Raw genomic sequence first — 19,979 nt, forward strand, 5'->3', positions numbered from 1 at the left:
GGAATTTGGATTTTTTTCTAAGTGCAAGAAGGAGTCATAGGAAGGTTTTAAAGAGGAGAGTGATAGAATCTGGTTTATGCTTTAATGGTATCACTCTGTTGCTGTGTAGAGAATGGACTGTAGTGGAGAAAAGTGGAAGGAACACTAGGAAGTCAGGAATCCAAGGAGACATCATGGCAATCTGGACAAAAGTGCTAGTGATAAAGAGTGGGAGAGGTGTGTGAATTCAGAATAGGAATTAGACTTGACAGGAGCTAATCTCTGCTTTAAAGAACTCTTCCTTATGTTCTATGCCTTTCTTTGTTCTTTTATGGGGGATCTGTTTATTTTTCTTTTATGTAGAATCATAAACTCTTACAGCTGGAAGGGACTTTGAGGGTATAAATTCTAATTCCTTAGTGCAAAACTACCAGTCCAGTAACTCAGAAAGATAGTCCTTAGGCTTCTAGAGACAAGCATTCATTATCATGTAAAACTATCTTGTTTTAAAGCAGTGCCTTATTATATTAGCAGCTCATTATTATATTGAGCTGGAATCAGCCTCAGCATTCCATCCATTTAGTTAACAGTATCTATTCTGCGTTAATTATGTGTTAAATCCTGTGATGGGCTTGGAATTAGGGCAAGTCAAACATACTTCCTGGTCTCACGGAGCTCACTGTCTGTGAGGGAGCTAAGCACAGAAATTGAAAATTCAATTCAGTAAGTAAATAATTTAAAATTTATTCTCTAGAGTTACTCATATTATACGTATTCTTCCTTTCAAATATTTAAAGACAGCTATCATGTTCCAACACCTCAAATATTTTCTAATTTATTCACCAGTAATTTACTAAATATTTATTTAGCACCAACTATACAACACAGGCACTATCTTGGGTGTTGCAGACACAGCTTTAAAACGAACAACAGGTAAAATATCTGTGTCATGGAGCCTATATTCTAGTGAGGAGAGATATAATAAGCAAAAAACAGGTAAAGAAACAGGTTTAGAAAAGACAGGGAATTGAGGCAGATGGGCACATTGCTATTTTACATAGGCTAGGCAGAAAAAGCCTCTTTGTTAAGAGGACATTTAAGAAAGGACTGGGGAACACTTGCCAGGCATTGTACGAGGTCCTGGCTACTAGTTCTTATGTCCACAGGTGGCAGTGGGGTTGAGGATAAAATGTCACTTAACTTAAATTAAATTAATTACAACCTCATAAATAGGAACTACAGGGATAAAAAACATGGGCAAGAAAAAGCAGGTGCAAAACCCAGGAAGCAAAGAGAGAGCAATGAGAACAAGGAAAGGGATGATAAGGTTGCAGAGTCTGGTAAGGGTTAAACATCCCAGCTATTTCAACTGGTTTTTCTAGGACATGGCTCCTCGATGCACCACTGATCTGAGACAGCCTTTCTCTGAATATGCTTTAATTTTGTCCATGTTCCCCTTTGGGGATGGCCTGACTGGTGTTACCACCTGCTTTATTCTGGGTGCCATATGTCTATCAGTGCAACCTAAAATTTCAGGCATAATCTGCTGAATTTGCAAGCCATCAGAGCCACTGAATTTTCTTTCACGTGAAATGCCTGTGAAATTGTCAGAATTACTTGAGGTTTCCTAACTCTGACAAAAGCTGACGTTCCAGCCACAGTACTTGGAGAGAACTGGTCAGGAAGACAGTTGGAGACAGACAAGTCTAGAAAATGAACTAATTCCAAGCCTCTCTACTTTTCCTTTCCCCTTTCCACTCCTCCTGGGAAATATGACTTCACTGTGTACAGATATCCTTGCTTTTGGCTGTAGCAAGACTGCTGAGAAGATAGGAAGGCCACATTTCTGCAAATTAAAAACATCTATTTTAGGGCACCTGGCTGGCTTAGTTGGTAAAGCATGCAACTCTTGATCTTGGGGTTGTGAGTTCAAGTCCCTCGTCAGTGTAGAGTTTACTTAAAGATAGTATCTTAAAAAAAAGAAAAAGAAAAACATCTATTTTGAAGCCCTCTGTGGGTTCTTAGCCTCTCTGAAACCATATACATTTCCTTTCTCAGCTAATTAATATAACTGCAACTTACTTATTCTGAGCCCCCAAGCACACCTTATGGTGACAAGCCATGTCAGCTGTCAATGCAATTTCATTATCTTTTAAGCCAAGACTTTTCTGCAACCTTTAAATTTATTCTTATTTGCCTTCTGCACTTGGTTTTAATCCCCTTCATATTACTCTGTGCCTGCTCTCTGTTTATGGCTGCTGCTTTAGTAAGTTCAGCAGGATCTCTGCTGGGAAAGTGGCTTCTTGACAAAATACCTTCTTTAACCTGGAAGCATTGGCATCCCAGAAAAGTAGGAAATAGTGCCAGTGTAAGCCACTTAGTGCTGGAAAGTGCTACGTGTACCTTTTGCCCATCCTCTCACAATTGTTTCCAATTGGCTGAAATATACAACAATTGATATGCTTCTGCTTTGCACCTCTTTAGCACTGAGTGAACACAGTGGGTATATCCTTGAGGCGATGTGGCAGTCCTCTTATTCCAGCACTGGTGAAGAAGGCTCACAAGGCAAATGCCTGATGCCTGACAAGGCAAATATGCCATTTCACACAGTGATCTGGGAAGAATTTGATCAGCAGGTTCTTAAATATGTTTAGGGGTTATCAGGTTTCACTGTAATGTACTATCTAGATTAGTTCTACTTCCGAAATACTGTAATTTTATTTTTATTTCACAAGTATCAGAGACATAATAATAATAATAATAATAATAATAATAATAATAATATAATAAAACAAGGTCCTTGCTTTCATGGAACTTATATAGCCTAGTGACAAGTGATAATATAACCATAAATTTAAACTTACAGTTTCACCTCTAAAGCCTTTTTCACCTCTGGGTCCCTACAAGAAAACAGGAAATGTTAGTTTAGTGCTATTGATAGTTATTTATCAAATGTAGTTGAGGCTATACACAGAAACATGATAACTTATGTTTTTGTTTTTTCTATCCAGCAAGACATATTGAGTAAATTTATATAAATTCTAGTTTCCTTTTCCTGAGTAAAGCAAAGCAAAACAAAATAAAAAACAAAAACAGTTTATTGATTTATCATACTATCCAAGAAGTGAGTGAGACAGGGATAACAGGCACTTAAGTCAAAACAGCTGATCTGACAATCAAATACCAAACCACTTAGAAGGGAAGTTACCAGATTAAATTCTTCTAATCTTTGTCTTCCCTAGCCTTTGAAAACCTTGTTTCTAGGATGGTGCCTTTTTTTTTTTTTTCATCTTCTCTTTCTATTCCTCCTTCTGTATATCCCACAAATTTTGATATGTTGTATACATTTTCATCCAGTTCAGAATATTTCTAACTCTCTTTGAGATATCCTCTTGGATCCATGGGTTATTTAGAAGTGTGGGGTTTAATTTTCAAGTGTTTGTAGATTTTCTTATTATCTTTCCAATTTACTGATATTTACTTTAATTCCATTATGGCCAGAAAACATATCTTGTATGACTTCAGTTCTCTTAAGTTTAGTACAAAATTTTTTATGATTCAAACTATAGTCTATTTTGGTGATTTTCCATGTACACTTGACAAGAAAGTGTAGTCTGCTGTTAGATGAACCTACTGTTTTAGAAATTCCTGTTAATATTTTTGTTTTCATCCTTGTGGAAATTATTTATGTATTTTTTTTATTTTGAAAAAGATAATACTCTTCATCTTTTAAAAAACCTGAATTTACACTTTCACAATATGTTATGATGTTTTCCATATCAATCCACATTTCTCTAGATAATTATAATGCTTACTTGGTATTTAAAATGATAATATTTTTATTGAATTTTCTACTAGATTATTTCTAATTTTTGTCATGATAACCCTGTGATAAATATCCTTGTACTCCATAAAAGTTGTCCTCCAGAAAGTGTGTTTGTAATTGCACGCACACCTGCAAAATATGGGCGTCTGTATGTCTTGACACATGCCATGTACTATAATTCTTTGTTAATCTTGCAGGCTAAAAATACTATCTCATTATTTCACCATTTATATTACTTTTTTGTGTGTTTCCTATCTTGTTACTCACTCATTTTTTTAAATGTTTCTATTTATTTTTGAGACAGAGAGAGACAGAGCATGAGCAGAGGAGGGGCAGAGAGAAAGGGAGACAAAGAATCCGAAGCAGGCTCTAGGTCCTGATGCGGGACTTGAACTCACAGACTCTGAGATCGTGACCTGAACTGAAGTTGGGTGCTCGACCAACTGAGGCACCCAGGTGCCCCTGTCCTCTACAGATGAACATTCATGTGATTTCAAACTTTTTTTCCTAATATAGCCAGTACTGTGAAAAAAACTTTCTATAATTTATGAGTACTTAATTTCTATGGCACAAATTTCTCAAAGTGGAACTGATTGGTCAAAGGGTATATATACTTATATTTTAACAAATATCCTTCCATGAAGGCTATAATTCACATTTCTACTGATGATGAGTACTGTTCTCCCTAATCCCCTTCTGAGAGGTTAGATGTAATATCTCATTATTACTTTAATTTGCATTTATGTGACTGTAAGTTAGGAAAGCATCCTTCCAATAATTATTGACCCTTTGGATTTGTTCTTCAATTTTTTATTGAGTTTCTATCTTTCTCATACTAATTTGTAAGAGCTCTTTATACATCAACTCGTATGCTTTTGCAATTATTTTTGCCCAACTTATATTAATTTTGTTTACGGAAACTTTCCATACAAAATTTAAAATTTTCAAGTATTCAAATACATATTCTGTTCTTTTGTGGTTTTCAGATTTCCTTTCTTATACAAAAGGTCTCCTCAGGGGCACCTGGATGGCTCAGTTGGTTGAGCATACAACTTTGGCTTAGGTCACAGTCCCACAGTATGTGAGTTTGAGCCCCACAGAGGGCTCACTGCTGTCAGTGCAGAGCCTGCTTTGGATCCTCTGTCTGCCTCTTTCTCTGCCTCTCCTCTGCTCATGCTCTATCTCTCTCTCTCTCAAAAGTAAATTTAAAAAACATTAAAAACAAACAAATAAATAAATAAATAAAGGTATCCTCAACCCTTAAGCTATACTTCAGCTTTCTAGATTTGTTTTTTATACTTTAAAGTCTTTTTAAAAAAGATTAAAAAAAAAGTTGGGTGAAATAGGGTTCTAATTCCTTATAGTAATGCTGTGACTTAAAGTAATTCCATCTCCCTTTCCTGTCACCGGTATAGGAATGGACATGTAGCTGATCAATGGACATGAGGAAAAATGCAGTGGAAGGCTTCTGGAAAAAACTTAATTTTTCCCAAGATAGGGCTATAGATCAGTTTTCACTTTGGATAATTATATCTGGATGTAATTGCTGAGAAATTGTAGTCATCTTTCTATAAGCCTAATTATGAAGATCACATTCAGGATGATAGAGCAGAGACGTGGAAAGAACCTGGTCTTGGACAACATAACAAAATCACTAAGTAAGCCAAATCCGAAGCCCTTCCTACCTCTGGGCTTTCCATTAATGTGATATAAATTTCTTTATTATTAGAGCCAGTTTGATTCAGGGTTCCTATTAACTTACAGCCCAAATCATCCTGATATACCATTTCTGTTATAATTAGATTCCTATATATTCCAAGATCTAATTTTGGGCTCTAGCCTGTTAAACTCATCTATTTGTTTATTCCTTTGTAATACCCTATAGTTTCATTTACAATGATTTTGAAGTAATGTTTCCTTATTTGCAAAAGCAAGTCTTCCATCCCCCACCACTATTTTTTTTTTCCACAAAGTTTTGGCCACTCTCAAGTGCTTATTCTTTCATAGTGAACTTTTCTTAGAAGTTTCTTCTTAGAATGGAAAAAATAGAATATGGAAAAAATTTGACGCGCATGCTGAATATTACAAGGGCTTTTAAGAACTATCCGTAAACAAAACACAGTGAGGTATTTTAATTGAGCCATTTCTTTATCATGGTTTCCTTGACCAATTGATATTTCACATTTTTGACAGAACAGAACAATCACTGAGTAATCAGAACAGTATGTGTTCCTTAGCTTATTGAAGAACCACCCACCAAAATATGAGAATTCTCCCACTTAAAGTCTCCCACGTAGACTATATAGCTCTGAGTAGTAAATGCTGAAAATCTAGAGAAGTGTTGACGTATACATTTCATATTTGTAAAATCAAAAATTCAGCAACTTTGGTGGGAAATTCTTCCCTAATTTATCAAAGAGAATAGTTGGACTTAATACCTGAAACATTCCATTTTATACATTAAAACTCTATGTCTCTCTACATAACACTTTGAAATCGTTCAAAATATTGGTTCCCTGCAGGGAATACACCTTTCCTCCCCAAGTCTCAATTTGCCCCTATCTACTGGGTTCTTTCTTTTGTATTTTTACACTACTGTTGGTATTGTAAAACTCTCCCATGACTTCACCAACCATTGTTTTATTTGTCAAATTTATAAAGGCACTGGTATCTACTAATTACCTCAGTCCTCTCCAGATGCACCTTGAAAGGAGGAGAAAAGCACTGTTCTTGAAGGAAGAAACATCACCTATGTCATTCACTAGCTGTACCACCTTGAATAATTAGGCGAACCTCCATGAACCTAATCTGTTTCCCTGTGTCTTAAATGCAAATAATACCTACTTCAAACGTTTTCTGTAACAATTTGAGAAAAGTTATTAAATGTTTAAATTCTTTAAGAATTTGACAAAAGTTATTAAATGTTCCTTCCTCACTGAAGTATGTACTTTATCGTCTACTGTAATTTATTTTCTTCAACGTTTGTTTTTTTTTTTTTAATTTTTGAGACAGAGAGAGACAGAGCATGAACGGGGGAGGGGCAGAGAGAGAGGGAGACACAGAATCGGAAACAGGCTTCCAGGCTCTGAGCCATCAGCCCAGAGCCCGACGCGGGGCTCAAACTCACAGACCTTGAGATCGTGACCTGGCTGAAGTCGGACGCTTAACCGACTGCGCCACCCAGGCGCCCCTGTAATTTATTTTCTTAAAGATCACTGTTAACTACTCGCTTCTTGAAACTCATCTATCTGAACCTTGTGCTTTTCTGTTTTTCCTTTTTCCTGTTCTTTTTTTTCCTGTTTTTCCCACCAACTATCTCTTTACTTTATAGTGGACACTTCCAAATACTCAAATCTTGGCTGCCTTTTGCTATACTTTCTCCCTCAGAACATGGATTCTTTTTCATGCGTTAGTGATCACCTCTATGCTAATAATGCTCAACCCACCTCCCTTGTTCTATTTTCCTTTCTCTACTCCACAGTTTTATGTGTCTACCTCACTATATACACCTTCCTCATTACACACATAATCTCTAAGTTCTCAGTAATCACCTTCCAGATGAAAACATAACATCTGTTTTTGCCCTTGGCTTCTCAAACACTCAGCGTGATCCTTTTTGAATTACTCCAGAAATAGGATTAAAGAGGAAAAAATAAGAATACGAAAAAGAAAAGGAAGACCTATATTGTAACAAACTTACAGTTCTACCTGTTGGGCCTATTATACCTTCTTTGCCAAAGGGGCCAGTGTTTCCCTGTTGGGGTAAAAGAACATCAGTCAGTCTCACTGCCGGTATAAAGAAGAAAAATTCTAGAAAATTTCTTGTGCAATGGTAAAACAGTCCATATCTGCATCATTCAAAATTTTTTAAAAATATCATAAAATCAGGAGAAATCATAGTACTTTTGATTTGCAGCATGTGACACAATTCTGTACATTATAGATTCCTATCGGGAGAATTACATCTGTATAATTTCTAACAAACATAAATCAGCCTTATAATTTTCATGTAGTGATATAACTTCAATGATGCCATTTTACATGTGGGTCATTTCATAACAAATGCAATTACTTTACATAAATAAGACTATATAGAATGATAAACAAAAATTTTGACTAACTTTCTTTACAGATGTTGAAGGAGATGTCTAAGGGACATGCAGCATGGAACTGAGAGAAAGTATGGGAATGAAACATAGAGCATCACAGGCGACCAACCTCAGTTTCTCCATCTGTTACATAAGATTGCATACTTCATAGGGCCAATATTAGAATTAAATGAGAAAAATGATTTTGAAACCGTAAGCTGTTATTGATTATGAAGATCACCTTGAATAAGCCCAATCTGGTGAACTCCTCCCAAACTAAATATGGAACATATCTTTTTTTTCAACTGAAGTATAACTCACATCCAATGTTCTATTAGTTTCAGGTGTACATCACAGTGATTCAATGTTTTTATACATTATAAAATGATCCCTACAATAAGTCTAGTTACCACCTGTTACCAGACAGAGGCTACTGTAATTACTGACTATATTTCCTATTCTGTACATTACATCCCCATGACTTACTTATTTTATAACTGGAAGTCTGTAACTCTTAATTCCCCTCACCTATTTTGCCGGCCTCCCAACTCCTCCTCTCCTCTGGTAACCAACAGTTTGTTTCCATATGTCTACGTGTCTGTTTCAGCTTTGTTTTGTTGGTTTGTTTTATTTTTTAGATTCCATATATAAATAAGATCATACTGTATTTTCCTTTCTTTGTCTGACTTACTGCTTCTTTATGAATACAAAACACCTGTTTTAGTTATTTTCCCTCAAACTCCATGCCCAGTTCCGCTGGCAGCAAATTTCAGTCTTTGTGGCTCACACTTAACCTGAACACTTAAATGTAGATATCTAATAGGATTTCTTTGTCCAACTCCTGCTAAGGTGCAGAAAATACTATCAGTTGAGATCATTATGTCATGGAGTCTATCAATAGATGGACTAGAATGAGCCTAGAATGAGAGAAATTAGCTGGTGCTCTAAAAGTAAATCTAATAGAATCACTTTTAAACACAAAGATTGACTTTAAGTGATAATTTGTAAATATGGTACCTAAATCTCAAAGATCCACAATCAAATAAAGAGAGTTGATTTCCTAACCTAATCAAATATAAGCCCTAGACTGGTTTATCACTGAAAAAAAGTCAACAAAGCTTTAACATAGTGAACTTGGCTGTGATCGAGCTATTTAGAATGATTTGTTAAAAGAATGGAGAGGTATTCATGAACTCTAGAAAACAAAGATCAAAACAGCAAAAAAAATTGTCTATGTTTATTTAAATGTGTCCGAAAGATGAGGTGTTATGATTTGAATGGTTGGTGCCAGTTAACTACATAAATAATCTTTGAAATGGAGGACAATTAATCCAGATTTCCTACTTCAATTAATTTAATTTATTTAATCATCAAGTATTTATTGATTATTGAGCAAGAACTAGCCACTTAATATCCATTCTATATTCTAATTATGCAACTAGCAAGCAACTTTGTAACATATTATTTGGTCATTCAGCTGTGGATTAAAATTTTGGTCCTTCTACTTGCCACCCATGGCCTTGAGCAAATTACCTTTCAGAGACTTCGTTTGCCCACTTGAAAAATGGGGATAATAGCATCTCTTGCAATGTTTTTATGAGGATTGAATGATATAAGGGTAACACACTGAGCACTGGTACATAATAGTTTCTTACAAAACATTAACCTATCATGACTTTCACTTGTATCTATAATGACTTAATAAGAGATAGCTGCATTTATGCATTAGTATTTGTAAGCAGTTATCAGAACTTTACCATTGGTGAACTGATACAGTTTCTGGAGCTGCAAAGCAGTATAGGCTCAGACCCTGGCCAACAAAGACCCAGCACTTTGTAAGATTCTGCTTAGAACAGATGCTAGGCAGGAAGCCAACTTCTCTTTGAGTACCAAGAAAGGATTAACTGATTGAGAACTTAATAAAACTAGAATGAATGGGTTTAATTAGTAGAGAACTTAACATATATAAGAACTTCAAAGCAATATTTATTGTAGAGAAGCCTGTCCACATATAACTCACCTGTGGATAATCAAGAATAGGGCTTTTTATAAAAGCCCTAACTTTCCACAGTTCTTCAGAAATCATAAAAATAATTAATAAATTTGCACCTGAAGAAATGCTGAGGAGGGTCTTTAAATAACCACGTCCCATGACAACACTGACCTTTGTATTACCGAAAAGAATTTATGCTAAGAGTTGGGGAAAGGGTGCAAGATTTCAAAAATTTGACTTTTCATTTAATATTTTGTGTAAGACAGTGGTTTTCAGCTGTGAGGTTTTTCACGGCTCCTTTCTCCTACTTCTGGACCACTCTCCTGCCTCTCTCTGCTCTCTTCACCCTCGCCCTAGCAGCTGCAGTTAGCCTAGGGGGTGTCACTGCTGCAGGCAAACCACGGCTCGATGTTTTATAGCTTGTTTTCTTTTCAGTTTTATACATCATCTCATCAATTAGGAGACTGGTTAGTAGAAACAGAAACAAAACCAAAAAGCAAAAAAAACACCAACAAAAACTGCTGATGGCTTATCTATCCCTATTTATATTTGCTATAGTTTGCAATTCCAGGCACCGACCAGCTAATTGGAATTCTTCGGACGCCAATCTTCGCAACTCTTTAAGCAGTTCCTCATCACTCTCTAGGGATACCCACCCCTGAGCTGGGGAAACATTGGTATTGGGAAATATTTTTCAAAGTGTGGGGTGAGGAGCTCTGGCCATAGGCAAGCCTCCTCCACGTGGCGCATGGGTGTGGTCTCTGGTCTCTGGTTATATTAATGCTGGTAACATGAAACCCTTTATTTTTTGTTCTGAGTGTAAGTTAATAAATACATTACCCAGTGTCAACATTAATTCTGATATGTACTGTAAGTAAGAGCTAGGAATATGGTTGTCTATGGGGTCTTTTGCTCAAATTAGTATGTGAACTGAAAAAGGCTGAGAACCCTTGCATGTGATCTAATGGGTTTCTATCTTAAAAGTCATTTTATTAAGTTATTAATTTGGAGTATATCAATTTCAGAGTTCTTAATGCTGATTCCTGCAATCAGCAAAGAAACACAATTTCTGGGCAAGTACAATGACTTTATACTTACTCTCTGTCCAACAGGACCTTTAGGACCTGATATTCCAATGATGCCAGCATCTCCCTCAGGACCCTAAAAATATAATAAAAATAAAAAGTCAAAATCTTTAATTCTGTATGGACATTTTACAAGTTAAATAATCTTCTAACAATTTATTAAGAGTTGGCTCTGAAAATATGGAATGTAAATGGATAGTTAATGATGTGCATGCTGAGTGCTTTGGAGGAACTGTACAAAAGTGTGCAATTTACTTTGAAGTACACCAAAGTGAATTGAGAGAGGGAGAGAGGGACAGATAGATACATGATAAAGCAAGTGGAGTAAAAAGCTATGGTAGAATCTAGGTAATAGGTATACGGGTTTTCACCCATTCTCTCAACTTTGCTGTATGTTTGAAAACTTTCACAATAAAATGTTTGGGAAAATGGAATGTGAGGGAGACAAAAGCAAATTATTCAATAAAATTGGTAGGGAAATCTATAGCTACACAAATTTTAAATTAACACATTTAAAATTCAAACATATAACTGTACCAACTAAAATTTTACAGATTAAAATATACAAAAACTCAAGTCAGAGACTAAACACTGGTATTTCAACATCTTTCTGATGAATAGCAGAAAACATGTAAACGTACCCTGGGGCCTGGGAATCCTTGGAAACCTGTCAAACCTTGGACACCATGTTCTCCCTGCAATGTGAATAGATACGATCATCATTATTGTGCAACGGTGGCCTGATCTGGAGAAAAATAATACTTAGTGAATTTCTGAGTTGGCACATACAGGCTGCCCTTTAAGGCCAGGCTCTCCACGTGGTCCTTGATCACCTTGTGCTCCTCCGTGGCCTCTTTTACCTTGAATTCCAGGTTGTCCAGGTAGTCCTTGTTCGCCCTATGGGCAAAAAAAGAAAGGCGATCTTGACTTTAGAATCTACCAACATAATTGAAACCCAAATACAAGTCCATCTTTAGGTATAGTACAGGACACTCAGGAGATCAAATTCTGCATGGTCATTCTTCCTACTGATATTTTCCACATAAGTAATATTTGATTATAATGAACAATACGTGTAGCCGTGGGGAAAGAAAATTCCAAGGATTATGGCCGTAAGTGTGGAAAGAAGAGGGAAGGGGGTACCTAGAAGCTAGAAAGAAGGCAGTGGGGCTAACGAGAGAATGGTGAATGTGCGGTGTGTGTGTGGGTTGTATATTACATATGACGGAATGTGCACTGTATTTGAGTTGATGTTATTTTGCTGTGTTCTTCTTACCATACAGAGATGATTCAGCTTATACAAGAAACAAAGCAGATTCTCCTGAAGTGTGAACCCTGGTTTTTGTCATGGTTGTCTTTTCAATCCTGTCATTAAGAAATTTCTATTACCTGTTTCTCAAGGTTCCTTTGATATAAATTCCCTTTATCTCCTCTAAAATTCCACTTAATGATATACTTAATCGCCATTATTTTATTTGCAAAGGTTAAGTCTTTTCTAAATTTACTTTTATTTTGTTTTTCAAGTGAAAGTTGAAATATCTTTCACACCATGTCTAAAAATAAGAATCAGGTAGAGTTTGCAGATAAGTTAATGAAAAATGAAGCTTGGTAGACTTTAATCAAAGATTCTTTAAGATTAGCACATTATCTTTCACTGTCTGAAGACAAAGATATAGCTTTGGGACTTGACAAATATGGATCCTTTTTATTGCAGATTCACACATTAAAGAGAGGAATCTTATTTCTTTTCCTAGTTTTAGCATTTGTTCAACTACTTTGAATTTTAGTGGAAAGGGATGTGTCATTTCCAGTTTACCCATATGGATCAGAATATCTGTACATTCTTTAGAAGTGGAACTATGAAAAGTTAAGAGGTAATATGATGACGGTGACAACATCTCAATCCTAGGCTTTTATGAAATCACTTTAGACACTAGACTAATCTCTTTGTTGTCTGGGTCAGTTCTGCACTGAGATAGCTCTGAAACAGGTTTTGTTTGGAAAGCCTATTGACATGTGACAACATTCCATTCAATGCAGGATTTAATTACGGTCACTTTGACTCTATGAAATAAGCTCTACTCTTATCAGATTTATAAATTGGTTGGTTAGGTTCAGACTCAGAGGAATAGAAAGTGTATCTAAGAAAGTATGGATCCAGAAGTAATAAGATTTCTCTTTTTTTTTGGAGGAGAAGGTAGATGACAGAGGGGGAAGAAGAAACAGAATGAGTCAAAGGGCATTTTTTAAAAATGTTTATATATTTTTGAGAGACAGAGCGTGAGTAGGGGAAGGGCAGACAGAGAGGGAGACACAGAATCGGAAGCAGGCTCCAGGCTCTGAGCTGTCAGCACAGAGCCTGACGTGGGGCTCAAACTCGCAGACTGTGAGATTATGACCTGAGCTGAAAACAGACGCTGAACAGACTGAGCTGCCCGAGCGCCCCAAAGCATTGCCAGTTCTGAGTTAATGAGTTGTTCTGGCAAATTACATGCACTGTGGTTATCACAGGAGATGAGTATGTCAAGGCCATACACTGTTTTTCCTAATGTGTTATTATTGGTCAAATTTTTAAAAAATGGTTAATCTTACCATTGTGTGATTTAGCCAATGAACTCAGGTACAATAAGCATGTTAGTAGTGCTCCTCATCCATCAGAAGAAAATGTGAAAGTACCTTTGGGCCTGGAACCCCTGGGCTTCCTGGAAGGCCTGATGGCCCCTTGGCTCCTCGAGGACCTGGAGACCCAGCTGGTCCTGCTCTTCCTGGGCTGCCTCTGGTGCCCTAAATAACATAGGTAAGAAATAAAAATTGGGGGTCTTTCCTAAAACTCCATCCAGAGGCTCAGTAACTGTAGGAGGCGTTGGTGTTCTGAAAGGCTACTGTTGACACACTGCTCAGGTTTGAGAGTTATCCTGGGCTTCTTTCCCAAATAAGTGAAATATTTAAGTCATGTTTTTACCTACCTAAAGTCTCTAATTATAGTTAATATAATGGTCTGAGGTATTTAAAATGAAAATACTGAGGTAGTACAGTCTCTTAGTACCTTCTGACTTAAATAGCCTAGGTGTAAAGTATGTTCATTGTATTCTAACTTTCTGTATTATATTTGGGTGTGCATGACAACTCTGATAACTGATTAATGTTTCCTTAAGAAAAAAATTCTATGGATATTAACCAGACTTACTGTGGTGATCATTTTCTCAATATATACACATATTGAATCATCATGTTGTATACCTAGAACTAATATAAGCTCTATGTCACTCATATCGCAATTAAAATTAAAAAAGTTTAATAACTTTTTTTTTAGAGTTTCTGAGTGGTTCATTTGTTAGCCCAGCAAGGAAAGTCACTTACTGACATGACTTAAATCATGTACCCAAAGTAAACTTGTTTAAGATTAAGTTAGCCTTTTGGCAAGAACAATGGCCTGAAATGTTGAAGACACTGGAGCAGCATCAATAAGCAATTAAAAAACAAGGTAAATGCTTTGGAATGGTTTTCCTTGCCTCTTGATGAACTGACAGATGTTAGCATTACAACTCAGTTGTTTATTTGGGGAGTCAATGCTGTGTTAAAGTGACTAAAGAATTAACGTATATGAACAGTTTGTAATTGACTATAGGTGAGGACATTTTCAAAGAAATTAAAGCACTAAATCAGTACAACCTCAAATGGAATCGGCTAAAATGTGATAAAACTGATAGCAAATCATTGGAAGAAGATTTACTGGACAAATTTACAAAAATTGTGAAAATGTACAGTACTTAAAGCTAGGGATATTCATTTTATTATTCACCATCAGTTACACTGAGGAAAATACTTGAATCTAGCATGTATTGTTGAACAAGTATTGTCAACAGTGAACTCCATTGACTCTTGCAACCTTCATCCATTCTGTGATTTTTTTGTGTGAAAATAGAACCTGAATATCCTCATTTTCCCTATCACAAAGCAATTTGATGGCTTGGCAGGGATAAAGTTTTACTGAGCTATTTTGAGACCAAGATTGAAATTGTTTTGAATGAGAAGACCCACCCTCAACCTCTATTATTGAATAACGAGTGACTTCAGATATTAGATTTTGCTACAGACCCTATAATGTTTATCAATGAATTCAACCTAAAATTACAAGGCAAGGAAATGCCTATTTGTGAAGCATGTACTGTGGTAAAGTCATTTCTTTTTAAGTAATGTCTATGCCCAACATGGGGCTCAAACTCACAATTCAAAGATCAAGAGTCACATGTTCTCACCAGCCGAGTCAGCCAGCCACCCCGTGTGGTAAAGTTATTTTGATGACAACTAATGTTCAAATCACAAGTAATGTGAAGCAACTTTTATATATTTCCTATTGGTGTCAAGAATTAAAACAGTGAGACCGTCATTTCCACATAAATTTGTAGAGGGTAGATTTTCTGAGCTCAGCTACTGCCAGTAGCATTTTTTAGCACTAGAGGCAAGAAATTTGTGTACTTCAAAATCCATTTAACTGTGCAGCTGAGAAGGTTTCACCTAAAGTCCAATTGGATATGAATAATATGCAATGTAATGACATAATAGAAGGCAAATATCAAGAGAAGATTCTAACAGAATTTTATAAATTCCTTCCAAGCAATGAATAGGCACAGTTAAAATCATATGTTTGTGACTTTGGTAGTACCTATCTGTGTGAAAAGAATTTTCAAAAATGAAGTATGTAAAACATGCAAAATCTCATTATAGGTCAGCATTAACAAATAAAAAGAAAATTTTGATGATATGGAACTGTAATAAGCTAAATGTTATCTCCCTCCCACAAATAATTCCATTTTTTCTCATCACTAGAATTGTATTACCAACAAAAAGTTGTGCTAAATTTTATTTTGAATTGCATGAAGAAAAAATTACTGAAAATCTATTTTATCTTTTGTTGCATAAGTTCTTAAATAAAACCCTTAATTTTGCCTCTTGCCTTTCAAAGCCTAAAATAGTTACCAATATTTACAGAAAACATTTGTTGACCTTTGTTCTAGATGACCACTACTTTCTCAGTTGATTCCTGGGATACTAAATTGGGTTGTGCAATCATTCTTTCATGCATTCAGCAAAAAATTGATGATGATATAGAATATCATCTATGTGAAAGGAAGGTACCATAGGAAGCCATATGGGGAATACAAATATAAATATGTTTTTATTTTCAAGGAGCTTAACATTAAGTGAAAAGGATAAAATGTAATTATATAAACAGTTATAATAAATACAGAAATATTTTAAAAATTGCCAGATGAGAAGAGAGATAGAAAGCAAATTCTAGAGAGGTTCTGAATAGGGGAAATTACTTTTGGTGCTGATCAAAACAGGAATTACTGATAAAGTAGAGTAGAACTGGATCATAAGATAAAGATATTGCCCTTAAAGTTACAAATGTAATAGGAAAGATGATTTGCTAAAGAGAGTATTCCTGTAGAAGGTCTGGTTGGGAGAATAGGATTTAAAGATAAAGCCAATTTTGAATATAATAGTAAGGTATTTTTCCTTTTTTCTCCAAGTTATTTCCTCCAAATTATATCACCACATATCTTTTTATTTTCTTACTTACAGTGAATAATTCAACATAGTTAAAGAATTACCTTTTCTATGTAGATTTTCTTCATGATCACAAAACTCACTATAGTAATGAATGTAAATGTATTCTATATCACTACGTGCCATGTACTATGCTGGACACATAGAGAGAGATGCCTACAGAGTATAGGTTCATATTCCTAGGTTGACCTTTAAACTTTTTTTGTCCCAATCTACATTAGCCATTTTCTCTCTCATCATTTCTCTACATTAGTGGTTCTTGATATATGCAAGGAACCATTTGAAGACAAAATAGGGGAAGAGAGAGAGAAGGAGAGAAGGGGAGTAAGTGAGAAAAGAGAGGGAGAGAGGGGAGGTAGAGACAAAGAGACAGAAAGAGAGATGGAGAGAGAGAGGAAGGTGGGGCAGAGAGAACATGTACACACACACACACACACACACACACACAGAGAGAGAGAGAGAGAGAGAGAGAGAGAGAGAGAGAGAGAGATCCACATTGTGGACTTAAGTTTCAGGTGGTTATATGGTTCTTACATATTGCTTGCACCTTAACCAAAGTGCACTTATCTCTATTTCCTTCCCCTTGTCACATGAATTTGAGGACCCTGGATGCATGAAATCTATCCTATTTCTTTCCCCCTGCCACACAAATCCTGGATTCAGGACTTGGTGTCATTTAAAAATTTTTGTAAATCTTTATTTTTGAGAGAGAGACAGCTGAGCAGGGGAAGAACAAAGACAGGGAGACACAGAATCTGAAGCAGGCCCCAGGCTCTGAGCTGTCAGCACAGAGCCTGATGTGGGGCTCAAACTCACAAACTGTGAGATTATGACCTGAGCCGAAGTCAGACGTTCAACTAACTGAGCCACCCAGGTGCCCCGGGACTTGATGCCATTTTAGAACTCACTAATGCAAATGAAAGCAAATCCAGTCAGTCACCTGAGACCTTGAGATAAAATTTCAAAATGTTTAGTGAAGATGTAGGTGTCATACCAATGGCCAGGTGTCTAATAGAAATAAGACTTTATAGAAAAGGCAAGTCTCGGGGCGCCTGGGTGGCGCAGTCGGTTAAGCGTCCGACTTCAGCCAGGTCACGATCTCGCGGTCTGGGAGTTCGAGCCCCGCGTCGGGCTCTGGGCTGATGGCTCAGAGCCTGGAGCCTGTTTCCGATTCTGTGTCTCCCTCTCTCTCTGCCCCTCCCCCGTTCATGCTCTGTCTCTCTCTGTCCCAAAAATAAGTAAACGTTGAAAAAAAAAAAAAAAAAAAAGAAAAGGCAAGTCTCAAAAACAAATTTTGATGAATAGTGCCCTCCCCATGAAAAACAAAAAAAGGTGAAAAATGTAAAGAAACCAATGGCCTGCAGAGAAAGCAGATTCTAAAAGGTCATATAAAAGATGGAAGGAAGGGTATGTAAGCAAGGAAAAAAAATCATACAGACTTAGGTTAATATATAGACTTAGGTCCAGTGTTAAACTAGGTGAAATGTAAGGATTTTTTTTTAAAGTGGATTGTCTTGCAAAGCTGTGAATAGCCTATCCTTGGATGGTTAATATATAGACTTAGGTCCAGTGTTAAACTAGGTGAAATGTAAGGATTTTTTTTTTAAAGTGGATTGTCTTGCAAAGCTGTGAATAGCCTATCCTTGGATGTATTATAGAACTAATAGACGCCACAGGGAGAGGATATCATATGACAGATTACCCTAGACAATTTGAGGATACCTCAACGTTCCAAAATTCCGAAACATTAGCACTTTACTTGTAATTTTAGGCAATTTTTAAGACCTTTATTTGCTAACAGTAAAAAAAAAAAAAAATGTATCTTTTGGGTAACGCATGGACAATGGACATTCAGACACTGCTGAACGCTCCTGAAGTCAATAGGTCTTTTTAGCTGAGAATAAAAAGGACCCTAGAACTAGTCCGTAGGGTTAACTGAAAACTAGAAACTTTACTTGCAGTGCTATCACATATTTAGCACAGCACAATGACTATGTTCCAAGTCATTTACTGTTCATGTTGGTTTCTTAGAGAGAAATTTGAGGATAGTAGCAGAGTGTTCTGTACAAAGTTCCAAACAATGTTTCATACAAGTAGAGAACAAATATTTCTTATTATGAACACAAAGATGGATGAGTAATTTTGCTTTCAAGAGAAACAGATGCTTATGCCTAGGCATTCTTTCCAATGTCTTCCAAATGATTTGTCTAACACCAATAAGCAAAGAGTAAGTCATTCTGAGTGAATTTTAAAATGTAAACAAAACCAGAATTAATTTGTTCACAGATGATGAAACCAATAAACTCTGGAAGAAGTGTCAGTTTTGATTGGACTGAAACCAGTGACTGCTTAATCCTTGATATTCTAAAGAAACAAGTACTTGGGTCAGTAATCAACAACAATAACATCAGCCACAAGAGTTACTTCTTATTGTCATCTATGTATCAGAAACTGTCATGGTAATATGGTTGTATTGTTTTATTTAATCGATGTCAGTTAAGAAAAGAAGAGGGATTCCGTGTCTTTTACTTTGACTTCCCCGTGGGGAAAGGAAAGAGTAGTTTACGTATAACTTTGCCTTTAATCTGGAATTGAATGGAAAGATCTGGAAAGGAAAATGGAGTTATCTGCACACATTAGAAGGACAGAGAGAGAGAGGAAGATTTTGTTACAGTGATGACTGGTTTGTATATAATAGTGAAACATCACAGAGAATGCCCCTAGGTCTCTTAATTTAGTTGCCTTAATCTCATTAGGATTGAAACAACTATATTAAGAAATAAGTAAGAAAGAAATAAAATTTGCTAAAGACAGGCAACAATAGAAATACACATTTTAAAGTAGATTAACAAAGGGGTGCCGTCTTTAAAACTATGTTGAATGAAAAGATAAATATTTTTAATGTTAATTTTATTGATTTCTCAACAACAGAATAATAAATTTAAAGTGACACTAAACTTCAAATTAGTTGATATTTTCCTTTAAAGTAGCACCTTGAAAATTACTAAAAAGTTTTTTTCTTTCCCTACTGCCAAGCATTCTTTGTGTTCCTAGCATTATATTTATGTAGTTATTTATTGTGTGAGAAAATAGCAATTAAAATTAATTTTCTTTCTATAGAGCAAAAAATAAGTATGATGCCCTGAATTTTTTTGCATTATTAGGCAACATAAGTACTGCATTTTTTGTTTAAGCCAGCAAATCAACGAGTTAATAAAAGTAATGCTTTGCTTCCTTTACTCCAAGCAACTAAAGACACTTCTGTTTAAGTAAGAATTTCTCATTTTATTTGGTTTACTAAATATATCCCTCCTAGGAAAGAATTGGCTGTTTAAAAAATACGGGATAGGAATTATTAGGTGATTATATGCAAGGCTACATTATATCTAAATAATGTAGCATTCATAACATTTTCCTTCAGTGCCAGTCATAAG

At 35.9% G+C, this 19,979-nt stretch overlaps 1 protein-coding gene across 1 annotated transcript in view; it reads right to left on the reverse strand.

Annotated features, from left to right (window-relative positions):
• The window catches only part of COL24A1 (collagen type XXIV alpha 1 chain), a 385,490-nt gene that overhangs the window by 34,286 nt on the left and 331,225 nt on the right, over positions 1-19,979 (reverse strand). The window contains 6 exon segments of the mRNA XM_032594090.1: positions 2,844-2,879; positions 7,506-7,559; positions 10,985-11,047; positions 11,613-11,666; positions 11,761-11,868; positions 13,648-13,755. Coding sequence (XP_032449981.1) covers positions 2,844-2,879; positions 7,506-7,559; positions 10,985-11,047; positions 11,613-11,666; positions 11,761-11,868; positions 13,648-13,755 — 423 coding nt within the window.

This window comes from Lynx canadensis, chromosome C1, assembly GCF_007474595.2.
Source record: "Lynx canadensis isolate LIC74 chromosome C1, mLynCan4.pri.v2, whole genome shotgun sequence".
Lineage (NCBI taxonomy): Eukaryota > Metazoa > Chordata > Mammalia > Carnivora > Felidae > Lynx > Lynx canadensis.